Source organism: Rutilus rutilus, assembly GCF_951802725.1.
Source record: "Rutilus rutilus genome assembly, chromosome: 9".
In the NCBI taxonomy this organism is placed as follows: domain Eukaryota; kingdom Metazoa; phylum Chordata; class Actinopteri; order Cypriniformes; family Leuciscidae; genus Rutilus; species Rutilus rutilus.
In genome coordinates, this window is record NC_140223.1 from 6,405,571 (window position 1) to 6,419,020 (window position 13,450).

At 37.9% G+C, this 13,450-nt stretch overlaps 3 protein-coding genes across 5 annotated transcripts in view; all 3 read left to right on the forward strand.

The window, feature by feature from the left end:
- LOC311296647 (uncharacterized protein) overlaps nt 1–5,706 on the forward strand; it is a 35,547-nt gene extending 29,841 nt beyond the window's left edge. The window contains exons 1-3 of one of the 2 annotated variants that reach the window (XM_084418524.1): nt 85–257; nt 3,703–3,951; nt 4,230–5,706. In XM_084418524.1, coding sequence (XP_084274650.1) covers nt 3,867–3,951; nt 4,230–5,311 — 1,167 coding nt within the window. In that variant the 5' untranslated portion in view covers nt 85–257; nt 3,703–3,866 and the 3' untranslated portion in view covers nt 5,312–5,706. Of the gene's footprint in view, nt 1–84; nt 258–3,702; nt 3,952–4,229 lie in introns of those variants that run through there. The other variant, XM_084418525.1, reaches the window with a different exon arrangement.
- The window catches only part of LOC311296638 (uncharacterized protein), a 121,844-nt gene that overhangs the window by 92,938 nt on the left and 15,456 nt on the right, over nt 1–13,450 (forward strand). The gene's annotated exons all lie outside the window — the stretch shown is intronic.
- LOC311296646 (uncharacterized protein) lies at nt 6,187–13,426 on the forward strand. Its single transcript, XM_084418519.1, has 3 exons — nt 6,187–6,336; nt 7,510–7,758; nt 11,799–13,426. Exons 2-3 carry the CDS (start codon nt 7,674–7,676, stop codon nt 12,896–12,898), a joined length of 1,185 nt encoding a protein of 394 aa, XP_084274645.1. The 5' UTR covers nt 6,187–6,336; nt 7,510–7,673; the 3' UTR covers nt 12,899–13,426.

Sequence of the window (13,450 nt, forward strand, 5' to 3'; positions counted from 1 at the left end):
ATATGATTTTTTTAGATATCTGAATTACCTGATCCAATAGTCGAATCTGCTGTTGTGCGACGTGAGGCTGAATTTACTCCGCTCCTCTCCCACTCCAGAGCCCCGCCCCTTCGCGTCTTGTCGATAATGCTAGTGCTAACTGCTAACAACTGTACAAAAACTGCTGCTTTTGTTGTCACGGAGAGAAAAGCTACTTAAGGAATTATTAGACAACATATGGATGCATTCATATGTGGTAAAAGTCTCCAGCATGACAGGTATGTAGCGCTGTGATTTTAATTGAATCATGTTGCAAAACGGACCGGAACGTTTGTTCAATAATGACAGAGAACCGCAAACTGCTCATCGGGTTTTATTTATTATACATTTTAAAAAGACGAGAGGAAAGAACAGTGGTGTATACACAAAAACTTAAAATAGCACAAATAAATTCGTGACGGACACGTTTACTAGAGCTGCACCGAAATTAAAATTCTGGATGCACTGGCCGAACACCGAAACCGAAAATGACTTTTTGCTTCCAATTCTCACTATTAACTAGTTGCTTATTAGCATGCATATTATTAGGATATTGGCTGTTTATTAGTACTTATAAAGATCATATTCTACATTCCTTAATCACCCAATACCTAAACTTAATAACTAATAAGCAGTAATTAGGAGTTTGATCCAAAGTTGTAGTTAATAGTTAGTTAATAGTGAGAATTGGATTCTAAACTAAAGTGTGACCCAATATATCAATATATGCAACAGAATCAGATTTAACCAAGGGCTGCCCCCAACTAAATATTTTTCTACTCGTCTAGTAGTCATTCATTTAAGCCATTAATCGACTAGTTCCTTGTTTATATTAATTTAATTACTAAAATATGCAGGGTCCGAAATATATGGCCTATTCCTTGTTCAAGCGCACGGATAAATCTTGCAGAAAAGCACCAGCAAAAGTAATTATAATGAATGTGTCAGAAAAAATAGCAATGAGACATTTTAATAGTTAAAAGTGTTATGTATAAACTAGTGTTTTCTGAGTCAGTGTCAGCTGCAAAGATGAAGTTGACAATGCTGACTTCTACGCACGTTTAGAGAGAAATATACCTTTCATGCAGATCATTATTTGTTTTTTTATTCGAATTGGTTCATTTAAAAGTAGTCATTTCAAGCTTTCTATAGATATTGTTCTCATGTCTGTGAGGCAAGGAGCCTATACACTGAGTCTCAGTGCATTTATGAGACGCGCTGCTGTTCAGGGAGACCGAGACGCTAGAAAGACTTTTTTTTGCTAAGTTAGCTAAACACTAAGTTAGCTAGTTCATGCTTACAGCTGTTAGCTAATAATGACTGTACCTAACGTTAGTTGTTCGCGGTCAAAACACCGTGGTGTAGACAGTTTGATGTCGGGATGTTCCTACATTCAGCCAGGTTTATTAAAGCCAACTAACCCCGTGACGTCACATGTTTGAATACTGCACAATCCCTGGCCGCAAAAGATATAACGGTTTTTCTTTTTTCTTTTTATATGTTTACATTTGTCATGTTTCTTTATATAATTGTTGATTATAGTGGAAATCCATCTTGTAAATCATGTAAACTTGATTGACTGCTTCATTTCCCCTTTAATTGTGCATCCTCGGAAGCGGCGTCGCCTGCAAAGTAAAAAAAAAAAAAAAAAAATGCTACTTGAGTGATGAACACAGAGGGACAGGGCGGCTTACAATTTTTGGCCTATTTTCTCTCTGACAAAACCCTAAAATGACATTTCCAGCCGATAATTTTCAGTGACTGAAATTTCGGTGTATCCCTATTTTTTAAAGGTTGAGTGGTATTAACATGTACTAATGACATTGATTAGTACATTACGTCGAATATGGAGTGTGTCTTCTGTGTCAGTGCAGGTTTACTCATGTAATTTAAAGGTATAGCCTAGTGGAGGATTTTCTTTTTCCGGGTGGATCATCAAGACTATTGGTCCTCCTAGTTGTCAATCATTCTGGTGATATGTTTACGTAAGGCCGTCGTACGTGCTCGTCCTTAGGTAGTTTTCGCTTTCTGCGCATGCGCACTTTCAGGTGTATGTGTGTGGTGAGCTACGGTTTCAGCCATTCACTGAAGCTCGCCGTTCTCACCGGGTTTTTTCAAAATGTCTGAGGGTCGCAAGAGAAAAAGTGTCTACGAATTGTATGACAAGAAAGGCCTCTGAAGAAAGAAACAAGACCAGAGTGTTTTTGGGAGAATATTTCACACGCTGGCGTGTGCTAAAAGCACAGGTTGGGCTTCCCACTGATGCCTCAGTCGCGAAGTTTCTACTCGACAGGTAAAGTTTGGCATGCTATTTGGAGAAATCCATTTAAAATCACTGCTAGTAAAAGTTAATGTACGCTATGATTAGCGATGCTATCCCTGGCACAAGTCACGCACCGCGCAGACACGGTAAACATCTCAATTTGTCTAAAGTAGCCTCATGACCAAATGGTAAAAGGTATCACGCTGAAATGTTCTAAAACCTTGTGTGTACATTTTTGATAATTCCAATGTGTTCACCATAGTATCTCCCATGCACACGTTTAATAGGCGTTCCCTCTCGGGAGCAGGTAGAGTGTTGCGCGTGTGCATTTTTTCAAAAGGTGGAAAGGGCGGTTCTTTTCTAAAATTCGGGAAAATCCTCCACTATACCTTTAAGGTAGAGTAGGCCATTTTTGAAGAGGCTAGCAATAGGTTCCTCACAAAACGGATTTCGGACAGACTTCTGAGGCAGCGTAACAGTTTAATGATCTACAGCATCTTCGTGTGCAAACGTTGCTTGCTAAGTCATTGACTGATAGATAGGGCAGCGAGGCAACAAGTCAGCCGCCTACGTTTTCGGACGCAGCTGTTGACAAAATAAAAATCATTTAGTTCAGTTAGAGAACAGAAACTATAACTAAAAACTGAATGTGTCTGCTTAGCAGCAGGAGTCAGATTTCACCTCATTTCGCCCATTTCGCCTCACTCTTGACTGACAAGACGATGGCTGAAGATTTGGTTTTAAAGCGAAATGTAAAGGCGCCTATTTGAGCGAGTTTGTCATTGTACTGTTTTGTTGTTGTGTTTTCATTAAGAATAATTATGAACCCACAATTCAAGCAGCTGCTGCCACCGAATTGCTGCTAATTTGAAAGTGAAAGTAAAATGCATGAATGGGCATTCATGGCGGTGCGTGTCCACTAGCGCAGAGCTGAGCGAGTGTTTTCACTTAAGTCCTATGGATGTTCTCTAATTAGTTTAGATATTGATTGAATAATATAGCACATAACCTGTGCCTCTTTTCATCCTTATCCTGGGTTACATAAAAAAGAGCAACGTTCCTCTAGAGGAAATTACGAATATGTAACCATCAAAATGTTATATATTTTAACTTTTAATTAAAGGCATAATATGTGTGCTGTACAGTACTCATATTTAGCTTTTTCAAATAGTACTTTCATGCAGTGTGTAATTAAGCGGTTTGTGTAAGTAAAAAAAAGGCTGCAAAAATCAAAGTGCACTGTTTTCAGGCTCTATGAGAAATGAGGTGATGTGCATTATATAGGCTATTATGAGAGAATTGACTTGTTAACCCTATTGCAGGAGACTACAAAACAAAATGAAGAACCTTTAAAATGGCATTATAGGGGCACTTTAACGTAATCCAGTAAAAATTCATTAACGTATCTTTGATTTTTCCAGATCTGGTCCTGTGGGCGTCAGTATCACACAGTGATCACAGTTCACACCTGCAGTGAAGCCCCTCCCACAACAATTCACCAATAAATACTGGGATTATTCCCATCATCCTACAAGAGAAGGACAAACTCCAGGAGTAGCAGCTGAAATCTGTGTGACTGTTAAAGATGGAGTTTATTAAAGAGGAGATTGAAGACATGAGTGATCCAGAACCATCCAGAATAAAACATGAAGACACTGAGGAACAAATAGGTTGGTGTCCATTCTTGATTCTTCATTGCTGACTGTTGAGAAACATTAAGGTAACAAAGCTTCAGTTCAACAGATTTGCAAAATAGAGATACAGCTAAATGCATCTTAATGATCATAGTCTTGTATAGTTGTTGTCATCCACATTTTAAATGGATTAACAAGAAAATGACAGAACTAAACTTTGGCAAATCAAAGATCTGATACTTGATACTCTGTTGTTTTCTTCTGTTAAATCAGAGTTCACTTGAACTTATTTTGACAATTATTTTTTACTTTAGACTGGATGGAGATGAAACCGCAAAATCATGAACTGAATGAAGCAGAGGAGGAACAGCAGAGCATCAAAACTAATAAGCTGCACACCTGCCCTCAGTGTGGAAAGAGTTTTGGTCGCAAAGGACACCTTAACAAACACTTGAGAATTCACACTGGAGAGAAACCGTATACATGCACTCAGTGTGAGAAGAGTTTTGCTTGTGGATCAGGTTTTAAACATCATCTGCGTATTCACTCTGGAGAAAAACCATTCAAGTGTGATCAGTGTGGTAAAGATTTTAATTCATCCTCAAATCTAAACAAACACCTGAAAGTTCATTCAGACGAGAAGCCTTATGTGTGTTCTCTCTGTGGAAAGAGTTTTTCAAGCCTTTATTATTTTAAAATGCATCAGAAAACACACTCTGAAGTGAGAGATCATGTGTGTTGTGACTGTGGGAAGAGCTTTATTACAGCTGGCCATCTGAAAGAGCACCAAAGAATTCATACTGGAGAAAAACCTTACAAGTGCTCATATTGTGACAAGAGTTTCACTCACTCTGGATCTCAGAAATTACACGAGCGACTCCATACTGGAGAGAAGCCGTACCAGTGCACTCAGTGTGAGAAGAGCTTCAAATGTCCCAAAGGTCTCAGGAATCATCTGTTCGTTCACTCTGGGGAAAAGCCATTTAACTGTGATCAGTGTGGTAAGACATTTATTTCATCATCACATCTGAAAAAACACCTAACCGTTCATTCAGACGAGAAGCCTCACTTGTGTTCTCTCTGTGGAACGATTTTTTCAAGCCTTTATTATTTTAAACTGCACCAGAAAACACACACTGAAGTGAGAGATCATGTGTGTTGTGACTGTGGGAAGAGCTTTACTAGAGCTGACCATCTGAAACTGCACCAAAGAATTCATACTGGAGAAAGACCTTACAAGTGCTCATATTGCGACAAGAGTCTCACTCGGCTTGAGCACCTGAAATCACACGAGCGACTTCATACTGGAGAGAAGCCGTATCACTGCACTCAGTGTGAGAAGAGTTTCAAATGTTCATCAAGCCTTCACATTCATATGAAAATTTTTTGCAAGTGAGAAACATTCGTTTTCATGTCAAATACCTTGTAAATTGTAAAAAATCAGATTGAAGTAACTGAAGGAATTCTCTGTGTGAAGACCAGTTTTTGTAAAGAACATGTTCAATCTTTCTGTGATGTTTCCATTACCTTAAAAGTAATTAATCAAGCAAGTAAATCTGGTTAGGACACGATGTACATAATTTATTGTTACATAACTGACTCACTAAAAGCAAACCATTATTGAACCTCTCTTTTGCTCTTCTTTAACTTATTTTTTTCTCACTAGCCAATCATTGTTATTTTTTTCTCTGTATTCTCTTGACAAAAGGTGCATTGTTGCTATTTTGTGTTTTATAAACATGTCAACTCTGCATATTTTGCAACAATAATAAATACAATATCCAACTGGCATTTCCTTCAAGGGTTTCTTCATGAAAATGATTCAAAATATCTCTAATTGCATTTTGACTAGTCTAATTACTATTTTAAGACACATGCAGAGAAGAAATTAGAGACATTTCTAATTCAGTTTCGAGTAGTTCCAATGATATTTTCAGATATCTGATTTGTACTGCTTTAAAAATAAAAAAATAAAAAAATAATAATATTTATGAAATAACAAAAGTTGGGTTTCCTTTAGCCCATTTTTGTTTATGTATTTGGTGTTTCCCCATAATCAAACAAAGATTAACAATAAAGGCCTCATTTGGTGGTAATCTTTGTCTATTAAAATAAACAAAAATACAGATTTTTCAGAAAAGTAAACTTTCATCCCTAAGACTTTACAAAGAAAACATTACAAATCTTTGAATCGTATCTGATCCTAGTCGAATCTGCTGTTGTGCGACGTGAGATTGAATTTACTCAGCTCCCCTCCCACACCAGAGCCCCGCCCCTACGCGTCTTGTTGACAATGCTAGTGCTAACTGCTAACAACTGTAGTCTACTTTGTTGTCACGGATAGAAAAGCCACTTGATTTTCTTAAGGAATTATTAAACAACTTCTCGATGCATAAGTGGTAAAAGTCTCCAGCATAGCAGGTAAAGTTACGTAGCGCTGTGATTTTAACTGAATCATGTTGCAAAACGGACCAGAGTGTTTGTTCAATAACGACAGAGAACCGTAAACTTGTCGTCTCATTTTATTTAATATACACTTTGAAAGGAGAATAGTGAAGAACAATGGAATTATACACCAAAAAAACGCAGCATGCACATCTCAACATTATCTTATTTCACGATGTAAGTTAGAATAGGACACAAAACCCTTCATGAGTCCTCTGTGCATACACTGTTATTTTAACATTCAGGACCTTTATTGTAAAATTCTTACACACAGGGCTGTTTCAAGACTCTTCAAGGCCAAACAGATTAAAAAGCTCAAAACCATGTCGGTAGCATATGTTTTGTGTTAAGCACAGCCTAATAACAAATGCTTAAACATGAGAATCATGTGAAATGTTGCGATTAATGATCCACAAACTGGATACAGAAGAGACTATGTTTAATGCTATTGTATTGGAAATGGTGAAGTATCAGCATTATTTTAACTATAATGACAAATTGGTAACACTTTATAATAAAGTTCCATTAGTTATTGTTTGTTAGTGTATTAGCCTAACTAACATTTACAACGAGCAATACTTGAAATATTTTTTTTCCAAGGTTTTTGTTCATATAACTTTACATTTAGTATATAATTATTTAGTCTCAAATGTGAGGTTCATCATTTTATTACGCTTTTTTGAAGAATTTGTTTTGACAAAACTGGTATTATTTGAACTGTAAAGTTTTTTAAAGCATATTGCATCGTCATTTTACCGTTTAGGATGTTACCATAGACATTGGTGTTGTTTCAAAACAACTTTGCTGGCTAAACATGTTTTGTTCTACTAATATCAGAACTTTTTTTAATGATTTCACAATTTTTAGAAGAATTGTTGCTTATACCCTCTTTATTCAGTCTGTGTTGTTTGAGTGGATGTATGTTGTCTCGTAAGATTTCGGATTAGTTTAGATATTAATTGAACCTCTGCCCTGTTTCATCCTTATAATATCCTGGGTTACATAAAAATGAGCAACCTAGAGCTGTTTTATACACTACTAATATGTAACCATCAAAATACTCTATATTTGAACTAAATTAAAGGCACCATATGTTTTCTGTTAAAGTAATCCAGTATAAATTCATTAATTTACCTTTGATTTTTCCAGATCTGGTCCTGTGGGCGTCAGTATCACACTGTGATCACAGTTCACACCTGCAGTGAAGCCCCTCACACAACAATTCACCAATAAATACTGGGAATATTCCCATCATCCTACAAGAGAAGGACAAACTCCAGGAGTAGCAGCTGAAATCTGTGTGACTGTTAAAGATGGAGTTTATTAAAGAGGAGATTGAAGACATGAGTGATCCAGAACCATCCAGAATAAAACATGAAGATATCGAGGAACAAATAGGTTGGTGTCCATTCTTGATTCTTCATTGTTGACTGTTGAGAAACATTAAGGTATCAAAGCATCAACAGATTTGGTGGCTGTGAAATAATGAGCAAAAGAGAGATTAAGAAAATGAATCTAAATTATGGTAATCTTGAATAGCTTTTGTCCACCACATTTTAAATGCATTAACAAGAAAGTCAAGTCACCTTCATTTATATAGCGCTTTTAAAATGATATTATTTCAAAGCAGCTTTACAGTGATAATTGGAAATTAAAGTAACAGAGACTGTTTAGGCTTTACAGCAGCTCTAGGATAAAGTTATTGTCCAGCTAAAGTTAGTTTTGATTGATTCACTTCCGTCGCAACGATCATTAGTTATTAACTTAGGGGCCGCTTGCACTACAACGTTCTAACAGAAAACCTTTAATGCGATCCAGCCGCTCATTTGCACAAAACAGTGCCTGGTGGTTCGAGAACGCAAACCATGAAATAAGTTCCAAGGAACAAACAAGCCTTGAAAAATGTATAATACAGAATTTTTTAGCGCTTCCGCGTAGCCACGCGAACCGGAATTATCCCGACAACATTTTATCTGTACAGAGGTGAAGGGAAGGAGGCCTTCACAGGGGAGAGACTAGTTGACACTTCAGGACTGCGTTGTCGTTGTGTCCAGGCGCAGGTCCTTCATCAGATCTGGATCCGGCGGACTGCAGTAAACCTCGGATAAACAGAGAGACTAATATTAGTGTAGATGCCATCCTTCTTATGATGTCGCCTAACAAGTACATCAGAATTTATGGGAAGTGTTCCTGGTTCCGGCTGACCTAATCTGTGCAGCCTAAAGGCTGATTTATACTTCTGCTTCGGACCTACCCCGGAGCCTCTGCACTGTAGGCAACACGTTGGTTTTAATTTATACTTCTGCGTCGTTGTCCGCGTTGACGCGCAATTACACATGCAGAGGGAGCATGTGAAACCTGAGGGAGGGGATTCTAGTAGACCATTCACAGCGCTTGCGTCTGCGTAGAATTGACGCGTTGTTACATTTTTGGAGAGGTGCACGTCAGGGTACGCGTGCTACACACAGCCTACGACGTAGCAACGGCGGGAGTTCGACTCAGAAGTATAAATTGGGCTTAACATTGAATTATAGAAGTCTATAATGTGTTATGTGTATGCTAGGTCAAAGAGACGTGTTTTTTAGTCTAGATTTGAACTGACAGAGTGTGTCTGCTTCCCGGACAATGTTAGGAAGACTGTTCCAAAGTTTTGGTGCTAAATAGGAGAAGGATCTACCGCCAGCAGTCGATTTTGATATTCTAGGTGTTATCAACTGGCCGGAATTTTGAGATCGCAATAGACGTGAAGGACTATAATGCGTTAAGAGCTCGCTCAAGTACTGCGGAGCTAAACCATTTAGTGCTTTGTAAGTAATCAGCAATATTTAAAAAATGTATACAATGTTTAATAGGGAGCCAATGCAGTGTTGACAGAACCGGGCTAATATGGTCATACTTCTTGGTGCTGGTAAGAACTCGAGCTGCTGCGTTTTGGACCAGCTGTAGTTTGTTTATTAAGCGTGCAGGGCAACCACCCAGTAGAGCATTACAATAATCTAGCCTTGAGGTCATGAACGCATGAACTAATTGTTCCTCATTTGTCAATGAGAGCATATGACGTAATTTAGATATATTTTTAAGATGGAACAATGCGGTTTTACAGATACTAGACACGTGACTTTCAAATGAAAGATTGGTATCAAAGAGCACACCCAGGTTCCTAACCGACGACGAAGACTTAACAGAGCAGCCATCAAGTGTTAGACGGTATTCTAGATTATTACGTGAGGAAGTTTTTTGTCCAATAATTAGAATCTGTTTTTTCAAAATTAAGTTGTAGGAAATTACTAGTCATCCAGTTTTTTATATCACCTATGCATTCCGTTAATTTTGTGAATTGGTGAGTTTCGTCTGGGCGTGAAGAAATATAGAGCTGAGTATCATCAGCATAACAGTGAAACTAATGCCATGTTTCCTAATGATAGCTCCCAAGGGAGTCCCAAGCGTACAGAGTGAACAGCAACGGTCCTAGTACTGAGCCTTGTGGTACGCCATACTGAACTTTTCCTCGATAAGACATCTCTTCATTTACTGCTACAAACTGATAAACAGTGTTGTGGGTAACGCGTTACAAAGTAACGCGTTAGAGTACTCTAATTACCTTTTTCGTGAAATGTGTAACTTAACACGTTAGTTTCTTGCGTTAAGTAATCAGTAACTTCGTTATTTTTTTTTAAAAGTAATCCGTTATTTTAAGGAAAGGAAAATCCCGACTGCAGCCTGCTTTTTGTCAGACAGTAGGCTTAGGTCTACTTTGCCACCTGCGGGTATATCAGCGGAGCCGAAGCGCTGTGATCGTAAAGTCAATGGCTGTGATACGTCTGTGCCCTGCATGCGCCTGAGTCTGACCCTGTGTGTGTGTGTGTGTGTGTGTGTGTGTGTTTTTTTTTTTTTTTTTTGAACGACAGGTGTCGTGCCGAAAAGTGATGGTCCGCCGAAAATTGATTGCGCCCAGTCTCTTAACGTCTACAGCTGGATTAAACATACATAACGTGCAAATAACCATCAGTTTATGTCCGTGGTAATAGCAAAGGTATTTCTGTGTGATACTTTAACGTTTCTTTTAACATAATAATAACAAGATGGCAGAGAAGACAGCGTTTGGATTATGGAAGTACGCACATCATGTTCAATTTGTCAACGAAAAGGAAAAGAAAATGCACACTCTGCGTTGGTGAAAAGCTTCTGTCGACCGCCAAAAATTTTATTCGGTTTGTAATCATTTTTGTTTGACAGGCAGCTGTTAATTTCGGTTAGATCGACTGGTTGTTCATTTCTAAATGGATTTAAATCTGCAAGCCTGTTTACCTCAGGTTGTGTTTACAAGTAAGCACACTTGATACACTTTGATAACTGCATTAGATTTAAAGAAAAAAATCAGGAGTTATCTTGTATGGTGCTCATATACAGTAGCCTAGGCTACCCGGGCTGGGTAGGTGCGAATTTTGATTAATATGTTCTGTGATAATAAATAAATAAATAAAACGCCATGTGGAATAGCCTATTGCTGACTGTCTTTCCTGTTATTGTTATCCTGCAGTGTTAATTTAGTCGGATGACTGACGTTATTCATTGTCAGGAGTCACGACTTCTAGGTGCATTTAAAGGGGCCGGGGGCTGTGTCTGTCATGTGTGAGCCGCTGCAAACGGCTTTTAATTTTTGGTAACGCATGAGTACTCTAACGCGTTACTTTTATGAATAGATAACTCTGTAACGTAACTGATTACTTTTAATTGATGGTAACGTTGTAACCTAATTAACTACTTTCCAAAGTAACTATACCCAACACTGCTGATAAACCATGCTAGTGCAATTCCACTAATGCCAACATAATTTTCAAATCTATTTAAAAGAATGTTGTGGTCAATAGTATTAAATGCAGCTTTAAGATCGAGTAACACTAATAGAGAGATACAACCATGATCGGATGATAGGAGCAAATCATTTGTGACTCTAACGAGAGCAGTCTCACTACTATGGTACGGTCTAAATCCTGACTGAAAATCCTCGCAGATATCATTTCTTTCTAGAAAGGAACACAGTTGTGAAGATACCGCCTTTTCTAGTATCTTTGACAGAAAAGGTAGATTCGAGATCGGCCTGTAATTAACTAATTCTGTAGGATCAAGCTGCATTTTTTTAACAAGCGGTTTAATCATAGCCACTTTAATAGTTTTTGGTACGTATCCTAATAAGAAAGATTAATTAATGATATTAAGAAGAGGATCTATGACCTCTGGAAGCATCTCTTTCAGTAACTTAGTCTGTATAGGGTCTAACATACATGTTGTCGATTTAGATGATTTAACGAGTTTACAAAAAGACTGAACTTAACTTTGGCACATCAAAGATCTGATACTTGATACTCTTGTTTCTTTCTTCTGTTTAATCAGAGTTCACTTGAACTTATTTTAACCACATAATATTTTCATTTTAGACTGGATGGAGATGAAACTGCAAAAACATGAACCGAATGAAGAAGAGGAGGAAAAGTATAGCATCAAAACTCAAGGAACAAAAGCCAATAAGCTGCACTCCTGCACTCAGTGTGGAAAGAGTTTCAGTCAAAAAGGAAACCTTAAGACACACTTGAGAATTCACACTGGAGAGAAACCGTATCCATGCACTCAGTGTGGGAAGAGTTTTGCTGGTGAATCAGGTCTCAAGTATCATCTACGCATTCACTCTGGAGAAAAACCATTTAGCTGTGATCAGTGTGGTAAAGATTTTAATTCATCATCAAATCTAAAACAACACCTAAATGTTCATTCAGACGAGAAGCCTTATGTGTGTTTCTTCTGTGGAAAGAGTTTTTCAAGAATGCGTCATTTCAAACTCCACCAAAAAACACATAATGAAGTGAGAGATCATGTGTGCTTTGAGTGTGGGGAGAGCTTTACTACATCTGCCCATTTAAAAAATCACCAAAGAATTCATACTGCAGATAGACATTACAAGTGCTCATATTGCGAGAAGAGTTTCACTCGTTCTGAAAACCTGAAATCACACGAGCGACTCCATACTGGAGAGAAACCGTACCAGTGTACTCCGTGTGAGAAGAGTTTCAGATGTAAAACTGATCTCAGATATCATCATCTCCGCGTTCACTCTGGAGAAAAGCCATTTACCTGTGATCAGTGTGGTAAAAAGTTCATTTCACCATCACATTTAAAACAACACCTGAAAGTTCATTCAGACGAGAGGCCTTATGTGTGTTCTCTCTGTGGAAAGTGTTTTTCACGACTGAACAGTTTTAAACAGCACCAGAAAATACACAGTGAAGTGAGAGATCATGTGTGTTTGGACTGTGGGAAGAGCTTTACTAAAGCTGACAATCTGAAACAGCACCAAAGAATTCATACTGGAGAAAAACCTTACAAGTGCTCATCTTGTGACAAGAGTTTCACTCAGTCTGCACACCTGAAATCACACGAGCGACTTCATACTGGAGAGAAGCCGTACTACTGTACTCAGTGTGGGAATAGTTATAAACATTTATCAAGCCTTCACATTCATATGAAATTATGTTGCAAGTGAGAAACATTTGTTTTTATGTCAAATACATTCAAGGAAATAGCGAGAGTTTGTCCTAAATGCACAATATCATCTAGTTAAATTTTGTCAATTTGGAGAAAAGCTTGGAAAATTATAAAGACTTAAGTTGAAGCTTCACCAGTCAACAACTCTTACAGTGTAAATAAAATCAATCGTTGTAGTTTATTTTTCTTTCAGGATAGGTTGTGTGCTAAATAGGTGAAAGTCAATTATGGTAACCCATACTTGGAATTTGTCCTCTGCATTTAACCCATCCAAGTTAGTGAACACACACACGGAGCAGTGGGTAGCCATTCACTGCAGCAGCTGGACGTTAGGTGTCTTGTTCAAGGGCACCTCAGTCATTTTCTGCTGGTATTGAAAATCGAACACGCAACCTTCGGGACACCAGTCCGACTCTCTAACCAATAGGCCAATTCTTGAATTAGATATATTCATGTCATGTACTTAAGTGTATTATATTGTGTTCTGATAGGTCATGTAATTATGAGAAATAAAAGAGAAGCAACATCTTGTCTTGATTTATTTATTTAA